This window comes from Anolis carolinensis, chromosome 6 (assembly GCF_035594765.1).
Source record: "Anolis carolinensis isolate JA03-04 chromosome 6, rAnoCar3.1.pri, whole genome shotgun sequence".
NCBI lineage: Eukaryota > Metazoa > Chordata > Lepidosauria > Squamata > Dactyloidae > Anolis > Anolis carolinensis.
The window spans coordinates 37,192,185-37,214,029 of record NC_085846.1 but is presented as its reverse complement, the minus strand read 5'-3'; the positions used below and the strand labels follow the sequence as shown (position 1 = coordinate 37,214,029).

Here is a 21,845-nt window from a genome sequence, read left to right as displayed (position 1 = left end):
ACAATGGGAAAATACAAGTCTACTTTGCAGGCTTGTCATAAACACCGTATTACAGAGATTGTGTGCTGATTATACACTGATCATTACAAAAAACCCTCTCTCTCAAATCTGCTAGAAAGACCAATGCTAGCATATATGTGATATGGTATAAACCAGGCATGACCAAACTTTGGCCCTCCAGGTGTTTTGATCTTCAACTCCCACAATTCCTAAGAGTCAGTAAGCTGGCTGGGATTTCTGGGAGTTGAAGTCCAAAACACCTGGAGGGCTGAAGTTTGCCCATGATGCCTGGTATAAACAGTGCCATTTCATTATTATAGGTAGTCTAACACTTCCCTATAAAAGGTGGCCAAAAAGCCATGCTTAGAATATGCTTTGCACTATCTAGGGTATCTAAGGTTCACCACAGGTAAATGCTGTACAGACAAAGCATGTTCCCCCAAACCTTCTGTGTCACTCTATGTTTTTAGTATTGAGAATCAATTGTTTTATGTGATAATTTTGTTTTAGTGACATACCACTTTTAATCTGTGCCTTTTAAGTTTATATAGTTTCATTTCTATATTAATGGTTTATATCGTTTCATTAATGATTAATATCATTTTAAGCGTAGTTTTTTGTATGCTTTTAGTGATACATGGATTCACTTGCACTTCTTTCATTCAAAAAACTATCTGGGGAAAATAGTTTCCTCATCCCTAACCCATTCTTGGGGGGAAATTAGAGATAAATATAGACAATGACTGATTGACGAAGATACACACTGTGCAGACCTTAATGTTTTTGAACCCCAGGGAAAATCTTAGATTTCAGCACAGTTTAAGGTGGGCTGCACAATTACAGCAAATCTGTGAGCCAATTTGCTGCTATGAGTTCTTCCAAAACTACATAGATTGGCAAAAAACAGCCCCAAAAGAAAAAGAGAAGCAGCCAGAAGTCCACTTGACACTTTAGAAAAACAGTAGGGGCCTTGGAGGGCTAGACTTTAAATGGCATCCCTTGAATTGTGTTATACCACAGAACCAATAATTTGGCCTATACAGCTGAAGTGCAATATTTTTGGGAGCCACAGTTCTGTTTGTTCCTGTCCTGGATTTAATCTTCATATGACCTTTCTTTCAATTGTGCTTTTTTTTGGGGGGGGGGGGGGGATGCTCCAAGTCAGTGCATGCTTTGCCATTACTGCAGCACATTAATATGTTAAGAAGAATATTCCCATAGTTGTTATTTAGACTCAAAGAGATACAAATAAAGCAATGTGGAAGAGTTGCTTTGCAAAATTTGCTCTGAATTCAGTTTCTTTATTATGATACAAACAAATTAACAGTGACAAACAAGATGACTTCAGTAATGGAACTTCCAAAAAACTAGTTTGAATCATAGCATAATATTCACAGAGGGTTAAGGGAATAGCAGTGTAAATGAAAAAAAATGTGTGCAAGAATATATTAATAGGTTATAGAACAGCAAGTGCGGGAGCCACACTTACATAACATCTCCAGCGTAGTGCTTAATCCGAAAGTCTCTGTCAAATTCCAGGTTTTTGTCCATGGCACAAAGCTTAAAAACAAATGATTAAAAGGTCAATATCAAAATAAAGTTGCTGAAAATTGCCAGGCCCCAACTCTAAAACCCCCTCTCAAACCTGCATGGAATCTATAGCCACATCTACAGGTTTGGCGATGGTTTGCCTCTTTATAAATGTTACTGTTATGTAAGGTATTTATTTATAGGCAAGCAATCTATACTACAAGACAACATCTTTTTTTAAACTCAGTGATACCGTTGCCCTTATATTAGCAGAAACTCCCAGGCAAATAAGACCTTTAAATCTCGAAGGGCAACTGTTTTTTTTTTTTTAATTCGATTACCAAACATTACAACCAAACACACAGACATCCTGAAAGGCACTCCACCATATGAACAGACAGACAATGAGATTACAAATGGGCTGTTTTCATAGGATATAGCAAGCAAGGAGGACTAAGTGTGAATGGCACATGAAAGATTCACAAGAAGCATTGCCAAGTACTTCAGCTCAAGCAGAAATGGGTCTACTGAATGATTACAGTTCATCTTCTCTATTTGTAGAGTACAAAATGATATGTGGCATATCATTCTACTTGACTTTCCTGTGTCCAGTAGCGTCAGGGTTATACATAGAGTTAAATTCTGAAGAAAGTCCAAGTCACAGCAAAAGTGTCAGAAGAAATACCCAGTCACTTATAGGAAAACAAAGAAGGTGGCAAGCCAGAGCTGCTTTATACAAAAGTAAGAGGTTCGTCCATGTAACTCACTACAGTTTCTTCTGACTGTTACTGGAAATCTAAAGCTTCTTTCCCAAGGTTACTAGCTGAGATCCTTTAATGTGAGGCATGATAGAAACTGTGACTTGGTGAGATGTGACTCTCTGAAAAGCAGCAACAATAACTTGTATGCATTTGTGGAGTGAACTTAGGAATCAGCAACCTTATTGAAATCCAGACAGTCAACGCATTTACTTTATCTCTATGGTAGATTTCTGAAAAGGAGGAAACTATGCTAATTGGAGGGAGGAATGGACAAAACATTGCAGAGCACTGGTTCTTTCTGTTATTTTGTCAAATGCTTTCACAGTACCTATGTTACTTGTCCCAGTGCTATCTGCAAGTACAGTACCTGAGAGGCCTGAACTATCCTTCTTTGAAAATGAATACTCCTTATCCTTCTTGACAAAAGGTCTGTTTTCTATTTATTCTTATGGATGATAGATAGTAAGCTGTACACTCAGTGGCATACTTGGGTCACCAGCATACAAACAGGGGGTTTCCCAAGTTGCCGGTGAGAGACGCTCAAAGAAAAATGATAGATGGAAAAAAACATTCAGAGATGTATCTCTATTGACTGCTTTCGAGTGGAAAGTGGAAGAGAGGACACATTTACCATAATCTATGGCATTGCTACAGCATTCAAAAACTTTTGGATCAGTAGACCTGTGGTGTATACATTTTGTACCTCGCATTACACTTTGCAAGACTTTCACTTCCTTACACAGAAATTCTCTTTGTAGAAAAATTGTAATAAATGACGTAGACTTGATATTATCCAGACTGAAAGGAGAAAGGGGCAAATTGGAGTGGTGGGAAAGAGGCAGAATTATAAAAAGCAAAAGATACAGAACATCATAATTAGACAGAGACAGAACCTTCTAGTTTAATTCAGATTTCTATTTAGTGTGATACTTTGCTGTGCTGCACAGATCCTACCATACATTCAAAATAAATACATAACAAGCAGATAGTACATTGGATATGCAGTCTGAAAAACTAGGCCACGAGTATGTAGGATAGCAGCCCCTCAGAGCTTATCTACCCCAATGCAGAACCCTATATGATTCACAGTGAAGCATTAACTATAACACTTGGAGATCAGTATTCCTATAATGTATCAGCACACGGTGCTTGATGTTCTTCAGAAACACTAATGTCAACATCTCCAGTCTCCACTGTTGCTTTCAAAAGGCATCTAAATTCCTGGGAGATGCAGCATCAATTTCACTTTACTTTGAAGAATATGATTAGTAAACCTAAGGACAGGGATACCCAACATTTCTCTCTAAAACATATCTGAAATACCAAATAATGCATCAGTGATAAGGAATATGCATTATCAAATATAAGCATGTGTTTACATTGTGATCACAGAAAACACAGAGAAACTGAGCTTTCATGTAAAAAAAAACATAAATTATAAAATCCTTCCCTCAACACTTAAGAAAATAGTCTGAAAAACATGTCAAAATGTTTGGCAATACTTGAGGAAAGTGCCTCTCTTGATACAGAACCCAATACATACATTCATCTCATGATCTAGGAACCTCTCTCCAGAAATCACATGCCCAAAATACTTTGTAGAGTATTTTTGTACAGGATTCCAGGCATCCACCTGTTTTCATTCCTCAGAGGTTTAGGCAACTAACATCTGGTTTGGCACTACTGAAAACGATGAAACTCCTTTGCATAAGAGGAGTGAGCCTAAGCAAGATTTCAGCCCAAAGATACTGAACAAAGCACTAGGCATCTCAATGCCCATATCTTCTCTACATTGATTTGATTCTCTTGTGACATCTTGTCAAAACCCATTCCCTTGTTGGAAACAACAAGGAAAAAGACAACAATCTGATACCTTCTGATGTAATACAGATATATGAGATCAGAAGACGTTTACTTCTTGGGAGGAGAGCAATGGCCAACCTTGACAAAATAGTGAAGAGCAGAGACATCACACTGGCAACGAAGGTCCGCATAGTCAATGCAATGGTATTCCCCATAGTAACCTATGGATGCGAGAGCTGGACCATAAGGAAGGCTGAGCAAAGGAAGATAGACGCTTTTGAACTTAGGTGTTGGAGGAAAATCCTGAGGGTGCCTTGGACCGCAAGAAGATCCAACCAGTCCATCCTCCAGGAAATAATGCCCGGCTGCTCACTGGAGGGAAGGATACTAGAGGCAAAGTTAAAGTATTTTGGCCACATCATGAGGAGACAGGAAAGCTTGGAAAAGATCACGATGCTGGGGAAAATGGAAGGAAAAAGGAAGAGAGGCCGACCAAGGGCGAGATGAATGGACGGTATCCTTGAAGTGACTGGGTTGACCTTGAAGGAACTGGGGGCGGTGATGGCCAACAGGGAGCTCTGGCGTGGACTGGTCCATGAGGTCACGAAGAGTCGGAGACAACTAAATGACTGAGCAGCAGCAGAGAAATGAGAACTTCCTTGTTCTAATTTTCAGAGTTTGGGAAACCAAGGAGACCACTCTTGATCCTTTAGCTTTCTCCCTCCGATTGAACAGGAGCACTGTCAGTTCAAAGCTTTGACTCCTAAGCTAGAGAGAAGCTCTTTTTTTCTCCAAAATCAGACTGGAAAGAACAGAAATCTCCTTCCAAAAGAGAAATTATTAACACAAATTAAAATGTAACAATGATCCAAGCAACAGATGAACATTAAAGGTGAGAAAAAGAAAACAGAGAAAGCAGAAATATCTCAGACAAGCAAATTACTTCCTCCACATGTCTATGATTCAGAAGCAAATATACCATCTCAAAATGAAAGTAATAGACAAAGAATGCCCTCTTTAGTTTCCAAAGAAAAGGAATGATCAAAATAAAGAAATAATCATTTGGGCTTCTGGAAAACAGTGTCCCTTGAGTTCCCCAGTGGAGAGAAAACATCTTCCACCAAAAGCTTCTTTTTCTTTTGCCTAAGCATATCAGAGACAGCTAAATGTATAAGATACTCATGAAATTAGCCAACAGATACTATCAAGACCTGGTCCAGATGGCAAGAGAAGACAAATGTTCAGTAATTCCTTCTGGTAATGATTTGTCAATATGTTGTGGTAATTAAAATCTATAAGGTGAAGATCTTGCCCAAATTTTTTTTCTTGTTCCAAACTCTCCCGGTGAATATTCCTACCAATTTGTTGAAAAAGTGGGATAACTCTACAATGGGTAGTGGGAGGAAACAAAAACAGAATTGCCAACTTTCTATATTATAGTAAACAAGAAACGGTGGTTGGGGAGCTCCCTCTTTGGGAATATACTATGAGGCAAGCCAGTTAGCAAGGTTATTAGAATTCGAATTGGAAGGGTTAAAAAAAAATGGATGCAAATAGAAAAGGAAGCAAATAGTTGGCAAAGGGGAACATAATTGGGAGAGAGAATAGATAGAAAAGACTTAAAGAATTTAAAAGCGGGCCCCTGTTTATCAATGTTATTAATCTGGAAAAATGGCAAAATAAATTACAAATAAATAAAATTGACCCTCTCCCATTAGAAACAATGGAAAATAAGGATAAGACATTCACGAATCTAATTAGGGCACTGAAGGAAAATGGTATCAAGAGGATTGGGGACATCATGGATCCCAATGGAAAAATATTAAAGTGGGATAAAATAAAAGACAAATGTGGTCTAGAAGTAACTGTTTTAGATATCTTCTTCTCAAATAATGACACAAACAAAGTCTCTGACTTTACAATGAACTTGAGTGTTTCCCTCCCCCCCCCCCATCCACTTTGCCACATCTTGTCTTGTAGATGTAGTAGCTAAGGGCAGCAACAAGGGAATGGGAGAGAGAACCCATTTACAGTAAAGGGAATCAGCTTATAGTATAAATGATTCCAGTTAAAGGACAGCCCCTATGTTCATGGAAATCCAAATAAGGGCAAAGTATTCATAATTTAGATACTTGTGTAACTGAAGTAAAAGCAATCAGCAAAGTTGGTTTTAGAGTGAGAGCACATAAAATCTATGATTATGATCAGCTGTTTGGGTCTGTTCTGTTCCAGTGCATGGAAATGGCAACTCATTTGCTGACTTTATGTGCTCTCTTCTTGACAAGGCAATAGACTATGTTGTTAAGGACCTGTGGAAATTATTCCAACTACTACATTCTGGCACAACAGTAACAGGTGAACTTGTATCATAAAGTTTAACCACTCAGTTGTCCATAACTATGTAGTCCCTAAAATTTCTTCTCTTCTCGGAAAAAAGGTTGATTAAGAAGTGGCATCAAGTTGAAGCATTGGATGATTCAACAACTGAGGAAATCCCCCTTGTTTGTCATCTACCATTCATTCACAGAATATAGAAAATAGAATAGCTTTATTGTCATTGTACTATTGCACAACAAAATTAAATGCCTTCCCCAGCAAACATCACTAAAACAACACACACAATGTTCAAGGATGATTGATGTGCTCTTGATGTTGCATGGGTATGTCCTCTGGATGAGATCACAGTGTTGGCCAGCTATTTATTTATTTACGACATTCATATCCTGCCCTTTTCGCCCCAAAGGGGACTAAAAGCGGCTTACAAGTTATATGTACATACATTATATTATATTATTAGCATAGCACAATATTAGTATTATATATTACTATACTGTACAGTACCACTATATGTGATATTATTAGTAATATTGCATGTAATATATATAATATATAATTATTATATTATTATATTGACTTACAATATTATGATCAATATTATATGTACATACAATATATTATTAGCAAAGCACAATATTAGTACAGTATTATATATTACTATATTGTACTATACAATACCGTAATATTATTAGTAATATTACATGTAATATATAATATACAATTATTAATTATGTAATATACAGTTATAGAGGACCATTTGAAATCTCAGATATGTTACTAGGACAACCTAAATGGAAGTGCTCTGTACACTGACAACCTGAATAGTAATGCTCTGTACTGTCAGTGGCTATACTTATATCACATCCATGGAATCATAAAATCAAAAATTTGGAAGACACCTCACAGGCCATCCAGTCGAACCCCCTGCCAAGAAGCAAGAAAATCACATTGAAAGTACCCCCGACAGATGGCCATCCAGCCTCTGTTTAATAGCCTCCAAAGAAGGAGCCCCCACCACACTCCGGGGCAGAAAGTTCCACTGCTGAACTGCTCTCACAGTGAGGAAGTTCTTCCTAATGTTCAGGTGGAATCTCCTTTCCTGTAGTTTGAAGCCATTATTCCACATGCTAGTCTCCAGGGCATCAGAAAATAAGTTTGCTAACTCCTCCCTATGACTTCCCCTCACATATTTATACACGGCTATCATGTCTCCGCTCAGCCTTCTCTTCTGCAGGCTAAGCATACTTTAATCATAATGCAGAAACACTGTGACAGGAGAAAGCTAACTCTTCTATGATATTATAGCTCAATATTTCAGCTTTAGGATTGCCATTATATCCCCTTCCTTTTTCAGAACCTAAAAAATAAGCTTATAGCAATTGTGATTTTAATTGTATAGTCTATACGGTTATAAAGTGTCAAATTACATGTCAGGTGAAGGGCTGTGAATCCTTCCATGAAAACTTTTCAGCATGATAGAAATAAATCAACAGATACGTCTTTGTAATAGAGGCTGTATCCTTACACATAATGCGTCTATCTAGTCAGATAACTAATCAAAGGCAAGAGTATCTTGACAGATCAAGGCAGTAAAAAAGGAAGTCCTCAATACAAATGAGATAATCAGTGAAAAAATTGTAAACTACCAAAAGATTTCTCATTCTTCAGTGAGAGTGAAAGAACAGGACTCCCCATCATCACTTCTTTTAAAATAAAAACATTGTTTTATTTTTTGCACAACAAAATTATTGGCACATGATACATATAATGCAAAATATGGCACAGGGAAAAATATTAGTACTTTTACCCACACAATTCTCATTGGGCAATTCATATTCTCTCAGACTCAAAGGAAATCCCCTCTTGTCATGAAAATGCTGAGATAGGATAGTCCTAGGTAAAGGTAAAGGTTTCCCCTGACGTTAAGTCCAGTCGTGACCAATTCTGGGGGTTGGTGCTCATCTCCATTTCTAAGCCGAAGAGCTAGCGTTGTCCATAGACACCTCCAAGGTCATGTGGCCGGCATGACTGATTGGAGCACCGATACCTTCCCGCCGGAGCGGTACCTATTAATCTACTCACATTTGCATGTTTTCGAACTGCTAGGTTGGCAGGAGCTGGGGCTAACAGAGGGTGCTCATTCCGCTCCCGGGATTTGAACCTGGCACCTTTCGGTCCGCAAGGGGGCCGTTAGGAATTGTGGCAGTTGAAGTCCAAAACACCTGGAGGGCCAAAGTTTGCCCATGCCTGGGATACAGTATAGGAGTTAGTGATGGGAGTTGGGATACAGAAGACTGTAGCTTGTTATTAGTCAGAGTAGTGGGGTTTTAATTTTTAATTTAGATACAAGGCTTGTGGATATGATGTCTGATTTTAAAATGTCCTTTAACCTTTCCCCAACAAGTGCTATTGCACCACAATTCCCATTATCCCATCAAACATGATGGGAGTTGTCATTCAGGAATATCTGACAATCCAAATTATAGTTGGCCCTTTGTATCCAAGGATTCTCCCTTCATGGATTTAATGGCCCTTTGAAAGCAACCACTAGACTGATGTGGCCCTTGATGAAAATGAGTTTGACACTAAGTTAAGGGTTCAAAAAGACTCCTGTTTTGGGGAAATTTTTCTTTTCCCTTTCATATACTGTAATTCAAAGCTTGTATTAAACAAGTCATCGCTGCTGTTGTGTGCCATCAAGTCATTTTAACTTATGGTGACACTATCACAGTATATTCACAGCAAGATTTGCTTAGAAAGGATTCACTTTCATCTTCTTCTGAGGCTGAGACAATGTGATTTACCCAAGGTCATCCAGTGCGTTTTCATAGCCAAGTGAGCGATTTGAATTTTGGTCTCCAGAATCGTAGCCCAATGCTCAACTATGCTACATTGGTGTAAGTTAATAATCAAGTTAAAGTATTGTCGAAGGCTTTCATGGCTGGAATCCCAGGATTATTGTGTGTTTTCCGGGCTGTATGGCCATGTTCCAGAAGTATTCTCTCCTCTGAGGACGCCTGCCATAGATGTGGGTGAAACGTCAGGAGAGAATACTTCTGGAGCATGACCATACAGCCTGGAAAACACACAACAACCCCAAGTTAAAGTAGCTTGTTGAGTTCTAATAAAATAGTAGCAAAGCAATCTGCAGTTCATCAGCTATAGAAGCAAAAAGTTAAGGCCTCCTATTCCTGGCCATGCCAAAGGAGAAAGAAGCATATTAACCTAAAATTCACTATTGCTCATGGTTTACTCCAGGGTGATAAATCATAATTTACTGTGGCATTCAAACTTGTTCAGTGTGTGGCAGCTTTTCTCAAAACATTATCCATCAAGCCAAATGTTGCTTTTTACTATTATGACCCAGACAACAAATACAATATTTTACTTCTATCATATTAACTCAGGAGACAATCTTGAGAATATTGATACATTTGTATATACTAAGAGTAGTTTCACATAGTGAGAAGCTGCCCTTCCTTACTCTGAAGTTATTTCAAGAGAGCTTTCATGCCATAAAGACACTGCCAAATTAAGAGAGTGACAAATTCATAGATCACTGTGTGGGCTTTAAATGCTTCAAGCTGTTGCCTTGCTATAAAGACACTGAGAATGTCTACAAGAAATGTACCAACAGTGCTATAGTGTTATAAAGAAACTGACTAATTAAGACACTGAAAAAAAATTAAAAATGCTGCGTGGGCTTAAAATTCTCCAGGCCATTGCAGTGAATAAGCTATTACTTTGCTTTGCTATTTCCTAGCAAACACAGACAAAAAGCATGAAGAATTTTGGGTACAATTTTAAAATGACATCCCTTTGTATTTATTCAAAATGAAAACCATCTAACCCATGAATTTCATTTATGGCTGGAGACAGATCCCATTAACTGCTGGATTTTATATTTTAAGAAATGGGGGATTATGTTTTGAAAAGTCCTTTGTCCCTTTATCTGAAGGTGCAAAGTGAAGTCTGCACAGCACCTAGCAGAACTTAATCGAATTAAGTCTGCAATCCCCTCCTACACGGTGACTAAATTCAGACTCTGTGGCTTCAGCATCAAGCCAGAATTTTCTCTCCATTCCCTCCCCGACTTGTTTCATTTAACATACAATTTTCTAAGCAATTCTGAGCACTTGGAAACCTATTCATGATTTTTGACATTTTGCTTTGTCTTATTAACGGTACTGCCCAGCTGTGGTTTGTGAAGTCTCTTAGCTGTAATCAAACATTCATAGGGCTCTGTTTGCTGCCATGCAAAAATTAGCTGCTTAGGAAATGTCACATGAACTTAAACTGGCCCCCTATTGGTTGTAAGTGACATCACAATGGTCTAGTCAACTTCGTGCTCCTGGGTTTTTTCCCTGTAAAACTGAAAGGGCTACAGCTCCCTCTGCTGGACAGGAGAGCAAAATGGCTAATTCCAATGCAAACATTTTACAGGTATACAATGCACTCTAGAACACAGCTTCTCAAAACCTTTCCCACTCCTGACCTCTGAGAACTTCTTATATGATCCTAGGTATATAGGTATATAATAAAAAGGTACAAAATCAAACATTTACTGATAATAAACCAGCATTTCCAAGACTTGCCAAATATGCTGATTCCTTTATATGATGTATAGCTGAAGGGTCCACTATAAACCCTGCATGTTGTTGCTTACAGAGTAATGTAAATGAGTGGCATTCAGAAACCTATTAATGTTGTCAAATTTTTCATGGACCCTAGCACTGAGTGAAGGGGACCCCATTTGGGGTCAAAACCCACAGTGTAAGAAGCTGTGATCTAGAATATAACAACAACAACAACAACAACAACAACAACTTTATTTTTATATCCTGCCTCCATCTCCCCTAAGGGACTCGGGGCGGTTTACATGGGGCCAAGCCCAAATAATAACATTCATTGTAAAAACACATTGAAGTAAAACAAATCAATAAAACATATCAATAAAACATGGGTTGGATAAAAACATGAAACACACATAAAAATGACTGGGCCGTAACATGCTCATAAAACATTTTAAGCTGTTGTTGCTGCTGTTGTAGCTTGCCTTCAAGTCATTTCTGACTTATGACAACCTTGTTGGAGATAGCAACCTTCTCAAGCCTCCTCAATCTAATATTTTGCCTGTTTTATAATATGTTGGTTTATTTCCTGAAGTGCATCTCCTCTTTGGTTTGCAGTTTTCTTAGCTCTATATACTTGAAGCAGAGGGAGGGGCTGCAAACCATGTGACTGTTTAGAATGCTTTTTAAAAGGATGAGAGTTAAGGAATGACAGTTTGAGACTTGAGTCTGTCTGAGTACAGAAGCTAGTGTTAGGAGTTAGAAGACAGTTGAGGCTTGAGCCTGTTATGAGTACAGAAGCCAGTATAGAAAATTAGAGGTTAGTTGAGGCTTGAGTTCCTTGGAAGTAGACTGTTATGAAAGAGAGCTGTACAGAGCAATATAGTTTGAAGAGACTGTTAAAGACTCTAAGTTAAAGATACAAACTGAAACGGTTTAAAGTTTAACCTGACAAGAAATGTACCTGTATATTTAAATACATGAAGTTATGAGTAAAACAAACATGTTATTTCAAAAAAGTCTACTTGAATCTTTGTCTGCTGAAAGTGTTGATTAGAAACAAGATATTTAAATGCCCAGTGATTGTCCATTACTCAATTAACTAAAGGAACACCTCTGAAACTCTGCTACCCAGGTCATAATCCAATAGTGCAATAACCTTAAGGCAATCTATCACAGGGTTTTTTTTTGGTCAAAATTTGTTCAGAGGGGATTTGCATTAGCTATACTTATCTCTGCATCTGCCTTCACCAATGCCAGCTGGCCCCTTATGCCAACTACCATCACCATTAAGAATAACAATATTAACGCTCACTAACACATTCTTTCCATCTTATATCTATTCTGATGTTTTCACTCCTGTCCAAATACTATAATGCAGCTAAAGCATCCACAAAGAAAAGTGCATACTTTAAAAGGTGGGTCATTTATCTAAGATGCAGTTCCTTGAATTTTGTTCCTGCACGATACAAACATGGAACTTATTTTCTGAGGCTCCCTACATTCAAAAAGCTACATCTCCAGAAATAAGAACGGCAAAGACACTTGAAGGTGCCTAGGCAATGTGATGAGAAATTTTAAGATGACACTGAACGTGACTGAGGTGAAGGGCATGGAGTGCTATTGTGCCTGATGATAATTATAGATAAAAGCACACTTCCTTTCTGCTATCAAGGTAATTAGAAAGAGCCCTTCAATGAGTTTAGATCCAGCTCCATGAACTGTATAGTTTCATAACTAAGACTCTAGAGTATGAGTTTGATTTTTCCTCTTTTGATTAAATTGATTTTTTAAAGAAAGCATGTCTGCATAGAAAGACTTGTTTATTTCTCATCACTGTAAGCAGTTCTGGGTGCCATTTTGGTCAAAACTTTTTTGAGATTGATGTAAAATGCTTCAAATAAGCAAGTGCTCACAAGTACTGCAGTATCCTACTTCATTCCTCACAATATAAATAGAATCAGGACAACTTATCGAGTTGACCTTGGAAGCAAATGGAATAATTATTTTTGCTTCAGTGGGAGAAGATAGGTCCACTCCCAAACTATCTGAACTAAGATGAAAATTGTGCCTCTTTCTAGATGTGGTAAGACTACAACGTTCAGGAATCCTAGCCAGCATTGTGCTGGGAATCACAGTTCAGCCACATGATTCCCACTCCTGGTCAGAACAGACTTTTAAAACATACTCAGGCATCACAATAGTTGACAGTGCTAGTATAGAAAATATTTTCTGTACCTTTCTGCTGGAGAAGTGGGCATGCTTGCCCAGTTTGGTATTGAGAGCCTCCAGGAACATCCCATCAGTGACTTTTCCAACGTTCATGCATGCATCATCCAAATTGGCAATAATCCCTTTATGTTGCTGCTCCACCAGATCAACAATGATTTGGTTGTTGAAGTAGTCAATCTAAGGAACATTTGACAAAGTGATAGTAGGAAGACACGTTCTTTCTCAAGAGTCCTATCTGAAGTGCTTCATGAGTCTTTAACTCACTTACCTCCTCAAGGCACTAAAGAGTTCACAGTTATGCCCCCTATTCTAGGAAATGATAATATGAATTGGAAGAGTAAGCATCCGTTTAAGTATTCTTCAGATCCACATATCTAATCAAGTACTTCCTCTTCAACTTTGTATTCACTGAAACCTATGTTCCAAATACAGATATTTCAAATAGATATATTTTAACCCATGATAGCAAAGTTTTGAAAGAATAGTCTAAAACTGTAGCTATGGAAAGGATTTCTATCACACACAGGTGGGAGACCTGTGTAATTTGCGATACTATTTTTTCCGTAAAGTTTTGCAGAAGACTTCACAATCACCACTCCTTTTACTTTTCCACAGGTGCCCAACCTGGATTAAAAATGGATTTAATTGGGGTTGTTATCTCTTGATGTACAGAAGATAAAGATATACTGTGAAGATTCAAAGAGTTGTATAGGGACACAAAAGTTAAAAAATCAAAAACAAAATGACACAGTAGAGAATGCTACTGGAACATGGCCATACAGCCCGAAAAACTCACAGCAACCCAAAATGACACTTTCTGGTTTCGTATGCATTCATCTTGAGTCAATACTTGATAAAAGGTATATTTGGCAGCAATTACTGTTGTTTAACCTTTTGGGTAAGTTTCTAGCAGCTTTGTACAGAGATGGATCCTGCAATCTTTACCCATTCTTCCTGGCAAATCTGTCAGGATGAATGAGGACCACCAATGAACAGCAGCTTTCAAATCTTTTCACAGATTCTCAACCTTATTAATATCTGGATTTTGGATACACAATTTTAGACATTCAGGATTTTTTAAAAATCAACTCGAGTGTTATTTTGGCTTTGTGTTTAGGAACAGTGTCCTGCTGAGACTTGAATCTGTGTTCCAACTGAAAACAGAATGTCCTCAAGAATATTTCTGTATTTGGTTCCATCTACCTTGTCCTCAGTTCTGACCAGTTTATCAGGTCCTGCTGAGGAAATACATCCTTACAACCTGATGCTACTTTACCGTGGCAAACGTGTTCTTAGGGCAACAAACACTGCTGGCTTTGCATCACACATAGAATTTTGTAATAAGGCCAAATTTTCCAATTTTGGTTTCACAAGACCGAAGAATTACTGGTAACTGTCTCCTACATGCCCTCTGGCAAAGTCCAAACAAGCCTCTTTTTGTGGTTAGCAATGGCTTTCTTCTGACCACTCTTCCATAAAAATTGGCTTTTAGAATTATCTAATAGTAGCTGTCCCATGGACAATTTCTCCTTTTCTAAGTTGTAGATCTTTCCAACTCCTTCAGAGTTACTATAGGCTTATAGTTGCTTCTCTGACTAATGTCCTCATTACCTTGTCACAACACTTTGCTGGATAAACTTCTCTCAGCAGCATCACATCCGAATTATATTCTTTTCCATTATGTAATAATTAATTTAACAGTGCTCCAGGAGATATACATACATAGTTTGCTTTTGCTTTTAAAGAACCAAACCCTGATAGGTATTTCTACACAACTTTATCTGAGACCTGTTTAGTTTCCCAGTCTTCTTGAGGCTGTTTGCTTAGATATACTTTCCAACAACTTTGGAGCCTTCCAGAAAGAGTTATATGAATCTGAGATAATATAACAGCACTGAATTACTAATGTGGCCTCCGGAGGCAGTGGGATGTACCAGAGCTTAATGAGGTAAATCATGGCAAAGGGGGTGAAATATACAGTTGGCCCACAGCATCCATGGATTCAGCATCCAGAGATTCATAAAAATAGAGTTGAAAGAGATCACATGAGTTATCTACGAGTCCAACCCCATGTCATGCAGGAAAAACAGAATAAAAGCACCCCTGACAGATGGCCATCAAGCCTCTGTTTAAAATCCTCCAGGGAAGGAACTTCCACTACTTTCCCAGGCAGAAAGTTCCCACTGTTGAAGAGCTCATTTAATTCATGGTTTTTAAGAGCAAGTCAGGAGGGACTATGATTTTTAGCTTTGAATATGTTTTAATGGATTTTAACTGTGAATTTTAACACTGTTATGTTTAATTCTGTTTTAAGGTTTGCATATTTGTATGGAGTACACATGGATTTTGGTATTCATGAGGGATACTGGAACCAAATCCCAGTAAATACCAAGGACCTACCACATATACAACCAAAAATGTCAGTTTATTTTATTTACTACAACTATTTTGCACCTTCACAGTTTTGAGTATCTCATGCATATCAAGCAGTAACACCGATTCCTATTGCACCAATTCCTATTCCAGGCTGTATCACAATGTGTGGGAAAAAAGTCAAAGGATTGTGTGTGAATACTTGCGCATTTCCAGTCTCTTCTAAGCTTCATATAACCAATATAGATATAGAATCTTCTAATCATTTGAATTTACATTATTTGGCAGACCTCGCAAAGCTACTCACATGCTTCCAGGGAATCCCTTCACGCTGATACTCCTCCTGCTCTTGTTTTAAAACAAGCTGGATGAAGAGTTGCTGCAGCTTTTCATTGCAGTAATTAATACAGAATTGTTCAAAGCTAAAAAAGAAAGGAAATATTTTCAGAAAATATGCAGTACTTCAACTACAGTTTATTTTTTTTATTCAGCCTTGTCATGACATCTCACCTGTTATTATCAAAGATCTCAAAGCCGTAGATATCCAACACCCCAATCACTGTATTCTTCCCATGAACTGTGCTGTTGTAGTCCTTCACTGCAATCACATCATTGATGTGCATCACAATCCAACAGAAAAGGCGCTCATATATTGCCTTCAAACCAAAGAATAACAAGGATCATGTTTGCTCTCTTTTTCACAGCTCAGACTTAATCGTAATACAGTAGAGTCTCACTTATCCAACATTTGCTTATCCAACGTTCTGGATTATCCAACGTAGTCTGCCTCCCGCCCGGATCCACAGCTGTTTCTCTAGGCAGCAAGGTCTGAACTTTTTACGGATTTAATTTTATCCAATTTTATCTTTATTTTTAGTCAATTTGTTAGTAACCAAAGTTTTTGTAGTCAATGTTTTCAATACATTACAATGTTTTGGTGCTAAATTCGTAAATACAGTAATTACTACATAAAGTTACCATGTATTGAACTGCTTTTTCTGTCGATTTGTTGTAGAACATGATGTTTTGGTGCATAATTTGTAAAATCATAACGTAATTTGACATTTAACAGGCTTTTCCTTAATCCCTCCTTATTATCCAACATTTTCGCTTATCCAACATTCTGCTGGCCCGTTTATGTTGGATAAGTGAGACTCTACTGTATGTACACCATACCAGACCTAACCTCATCTGGAACCCAGAAAAGGTTTAAGCAAACAAGCTGTTAACTTGCCTGCTCTTTTGCTGCTTTAGATTAATTGCTTTTAACAAGAATTCTATTTATAATGGAAAATTTTCAAAACAATTTGCATGTTGTTTTGAAAACAACATAGAAAATCCCCAATTTTTTCCTGAAATATAAACTTAGTATTTCATTTCTACAGCATTCTTGATGCTTGTCACTGAAATGAAACTAAAATAGACATGTGTGTGCACACTATCTCTTCAAATAAATAAAAAAATGTGGTTGTCTTCCTTAGTGACTCTTCGTAATCTATGCAAGTTATATCTGCTAATCTTCTGGAATTTTAATCGCCTCCTAAGTCTTCCCACCCTGGAAGGCACAGAACCTCTCAGGAGGAATTTCCAAACAGCCCCAGGACTTGATTACTTGTGGCAAGTAGATGTTAGTGCTTCAAAGGTTCCTGCTAGCATCAAATGACTAACAGAGATATGTGAACATACAGGGAGAACAGCATTCTGACAAGTAATTTATGGGATATATTTTCCAGGATGCCTTTGAAGGATAAGTATCAACTGCAAAATGCCCACAGAAAATTCAAAATGCTATACATAACCTGTGGTGAATAATGTACAACAGGCTGTGTACATCGATTATTTGACATTTATTTAGTTTATTTATTTATTTAGTTGACATTTATTTTTTCTTAAATTTTCCTGTCATTTTGCATTACCAAAATAAAATATGTATATTAAAAAATAATACACGATATCAGTAGTTGTAGAATTTACAAAACACAGAGGCATAGAACCAATTGTAAGAAGACACAGTTTAAAATGGATAGACATGGCTCAGTAGTCATTCACCTTTGCAAATGCATCTCTGCCATAGGAAGCCTCTTGTTCTGTGTGCTGCTTATCAATAACATCCCGACCAGTGGCAACTGTTCGAAAAAGCAGGGCTTTCTCCACCATGTCAGTCTTGGTTGATAGCAGGTCTGCAATGACAGAGACTAGCTTGCTGTTTTCGATCACCGGTGTCTCCATATCCACTGAAAATTTCAAATTGCCCTGCAGAATTGGAAAGTGAAGGATTTGTTCATTCTGTCACTTAAACAAATTGACATTGTTAGAGTTTTCAAACAGATGCAGTCCAAACTGAGACAAGTGATAACCCATTTCCAATTTTGCCAAAACATCCTAGGAAATAGACTCTTCCTGTTCAGTACACTGTGTGTCAGTAACATCTCCATGAGAAAGACTTTGATGCTGAATTTTCATTGCATGCATGGTAATGCTTAATTTGTGCCATTTAAATTGCCTTCAGTGAATGAAGAGATAGGCAACTGACTTTTCAAATGTGGTAGTCTGCAACTTCCCTCACCATTGCATACACTTGTGATGAATGATGGATACTGCAGTCAGACAACATTTAGAGGGCTAGAGTTGCTCATCTTGCAATAATGAGTACCGATTATTTTAAAATCTCTTTTAAAATTGTTTCATTATTTGACAACAGTAATTCTTTTTGTTCTATGAGATGGCCTTACTGCATTTCTTACTCCTTGGTGGTATGGAATTAAGTATTGTTTTCTAGAATTTTCCCCTTCCCAGTTAATTACTTTTGTATAACAAATCAATGTATCACAACTCCAATCAGCTTCAGTTATAATGTCTTGTGAAGAGGAATGCAGGAATTATAAAATGACATGGCGGACCAGATTGGACCTGCAGACCTTGAGTTTGACAAATGTGGCCTAGAAGAAGATACATTTCTCACTGCTGAAGACATCTGGAAAGATCTGCTCTGTATACATTTTTTACAAAACAATAGCATTCCATAGCATGTTTGGCAGTTGCAATAAGGCATACTGACTTGGATTAATATATCATTAATACCGTCCAAATGTAGTGCTCTATTCTGTTCTGCCTCCATCAGTCACAATGGACTCCCTATAGGATATCGACGGCAATTTTATGGATGCAGCTTCATTAAGGTCCTTCATACAAGTAGCTCGCTAACAGCTGGAAAGAACCTCACCACTATATGAAAAATTGGACTCAGATCTTCTGGAATTCTGTGTCAAAACACAAGTAGTCTTGTTTGAAGTTTGTTACAACTTAAGACTTGAATGTCAGCTAATCTATAAGGAGCACTGGGTGTGAAATGTACATTAGTCCAGAGCATCCCAGTTCTACCACAAGGACAGAATTCTGAGCCTGATCATTACAGACAATGCTAATGCTATATGAGCTCAGTTTTAGAGGCAATTAACAGTTTTCCTTATTCATATTCAATAGGGACAGTAGGGTAGAAGAATAACCAAAGTATTCTCTCTGTCTATCTATCCCTTCCTTACACACACAATAATATAATATGTCTAGGATTGCCAAGTATTAAAGAAGACAAGGTTCCTGTATATCAGTGATTCCCAACCTTTTTAAAAAAAAAATCAGGGACCACTTTGACCAGGAACCACTCTCCAACATTAGCACCAAAAGGGTTATGAATTAAGTTTTTGGTCAACTTTAGATTCAGTTTGGTTATTTGTGGTACTGATTCATAAAACTGCATTGGATAGACATCAGCTCTAGTTTCTTTTTTAAAATAAATTTTATTGAAGTTTTACATTTAAAAATAAATATGATCATGTGTAAAAAATTTGGGGGAGAAGGGATAGCGAGATGTAGGGGAGAAGAGGAAGAGGGAGAGTGAAAAAATAAGAAAGAAAGAAAATAAAGAAAATAAACAAGAATAAGATTTTTGTCAGCTCTAGTTTCTGATACATAACAGTTGCCATCTGCTTGTCCACAGAAAACCATATTTAATAATCTAGAGCTGATGTGGTCTATCCAATGCAATTTTCGGAATCAGCACCTCAAATAATCCCAGGAACATGCCTAAAAACAAAGACACCAAGGCGACCCCGCTTCCAGGCACCACATGGAATAGCTCCACTCGGGGGAGGGAGGAGGAGCCACAGCAGTCTGGAGGCTTGTTGTTGCGCCTTTCGTGGGTAGTCAGCCTCTCCTCTCCTGACATCCTTGTTGCCTTGGCACTAAAAGAGAGTTTCACAAGACCAGTCACTCTCATTCCAATCGTGTAGTAACGGTGAGACCACTGACCATATTTTAGTTCTTGGGGACACTGGTGGTTCATGGACCACAGGTTGGGAACCACTGCTGTCGGTTAAACAGAATTTCAGCCAACACTGCTTATCACACAAACTCCACCTGCTAACATTCTCTCTTCCAGTAGACGGGACCTGTCTTATTTTTCACCTGGCAATTATACATTTGTCCAATACCAAAAGAGGAGACATGCCACCTTTGTAGAAAACTGTTCATATCCTCTTCCGATCCTACATCTTTGCCACTGCATCTCTCAAAGATCTCTTGTTCTTATTCCTGGTTATCCTTCAAATCAACATAAAGACATACCAGCCACACTCATGCCTCAGTCAAACAGCAAAGAAAGACAGTTCTATATAAATGGTATCTCCCCACTTACCAGATGAAGAATGGCAGCAAGAATTTTGAAAACTGTCTGAATTTCTTCTGTTTCAAACCCAATTATTTTCATGGCATCAGAAACAGCTTTGAAATCAGCACTGTCATTGATGGAACACTGAGAAAGAAGCAACAGCAAATGGGTCACCAGAAGTTACTATATATGTTTAAGTCAACCTCAGGTATAAACTGAGAGCGAGTTTTTTATCTGGAACTAGTGGTGGGCTGGATGAAATGAACAAACATATCATGTAATCTATCTAAGATAAATTGATGATGGCTGGGGACTAGAAGGATCAGTGAGCTATATCTGAAATACCTGCTATACCTTCTTCTGTAAGGACAAGATATATTAGCTTTGGTTCCAGTAGTCCTGGTTCTAGCACTGCTCCTAGAATTCTAGGTAGAAAATGCAGCCCAGTGAATCTTTTCACAGATTTTGTTTTTTATAAACATTTCTGGAAGTGTACTGCCCTTCTACAAAATTAGAATTAAACTAGTTCCAATAATAAAACGCTTCAAATCCCACATATTAGAATTATGTTGTCAAAGACTTTCATGGTTGGAATCACAGGGTTGTTGTGTGTTTTGTGGGCTATACGGCCGTGTTCCAGAAGTATTCTCTCCTGACGTTTCACCCACATCTATGGCAGGCATCCTCAGAGGTTGTGAAGTATACACCCTCACAACCTCTGGGAATGCCTGCCATAAATGTGGATGAAACGTCAGGAGAGAATACTTTTGGAACATGGCCATACAGCCTGGAAAACACACAACAACACTATGTTCAGTATTGCTGTGAATACATAGTAGAGATAATCTGCTAAACCGACTTAAGTGTTTTCCAACATCATACTGTGGACAAATATAATCAATTGAGGAAGATTACCACCTGATTAATATATACCAATGGAAATACTTCATAAACTATGTTGTACATTTTCATCAGCAATCCTTTTGAAAGCTAGATTCAAAAATGCATAAGACACACTAAGTTGGCTTCACTGAATAAGTACTTCTAAAACCTTAACCACATAGACTGGCATTGTAAGTTAGTTCTTTCATAACTGAAGAAGGGAAAAGGGACTCCTTAAAATGACCCTCACCTTTAATTGTCCATAAGCACCAATATAGTTATATGCAGACAAATCCTTCTGTAGATGTAAAGAACGTAGAAGCTGGTCAGAACCTCCTCGGAGTAGCTGTAAAATTAAGACAGCCAGTTATCCAAATAAATCTGTATCACTTTTCAACACCATTAATAGAATCATTCATTTTTAAATACTGTTAATAAAAAACACTTTCTGTCGTGGGATAAAATAGGAAAAGGGGATCGGGAAGGAAGAAGCAAGCAAGCACTGGAGCGGCTACTCCCTCAATATCCAAGCTGCACCCATTCGTTGGTATAATGTTCTTTCTGGGAGGCCAGTTTCCCAGTGAAATACAGCTCTTGCCAAATACAATGGAATCAGCAACACCCAATGACTTTACTGATATTTCCTCAGCCTCAGTGTGTTCCACCTGGAATTTCCCACAAGAAAACTTC

The 21,845-nt window shown here is 37.9% G+C and overlaps 1 protein-coding gene across 2 annotated transcripts in view; it reads right to left on the bottom strand.

The window, feature by feature from the left end:
* The window catches only part of myo1d (myosin ID), a 199,040-nt gene that overhangs the window by 133,111 nt on the left and 44,084 nt on the right, over positions 1-21,845 (bottom strand). For both annotated transcript variants that reach the window (XM_008113233.3, XM_003222416.4), the window contains exons 6-12: positions 21,406-21,501; positions 20,301-20,417; positions 17,657-17,860; positions 16,118-16,263; positions 15,915-16,029; positions 13,241-13,411; positions 1,490-1,560 (exon numbers count right to left, since the gene is read on the bottom strand). In XM_008113233.3, coding sequence (XP_008111440.2) covers positions 1,490-1,560; positions 13,241-13,411; positions 15,915-16,029; positions 16,118-16,263; positions 17,657-17,860; positions 20,301-20,417; positions 21,406-21,501 — 920 coding nt within the window. The remainder of the gene's footprint in view (positions 1-1,489; positions 1,561-13,240; positions 13,412-15,914; positions 16,030-16,117; positions 16,264-17,656; positions 17,861-20,300; positions 20,418-21,405; positions 21,502-21,845) is intronic.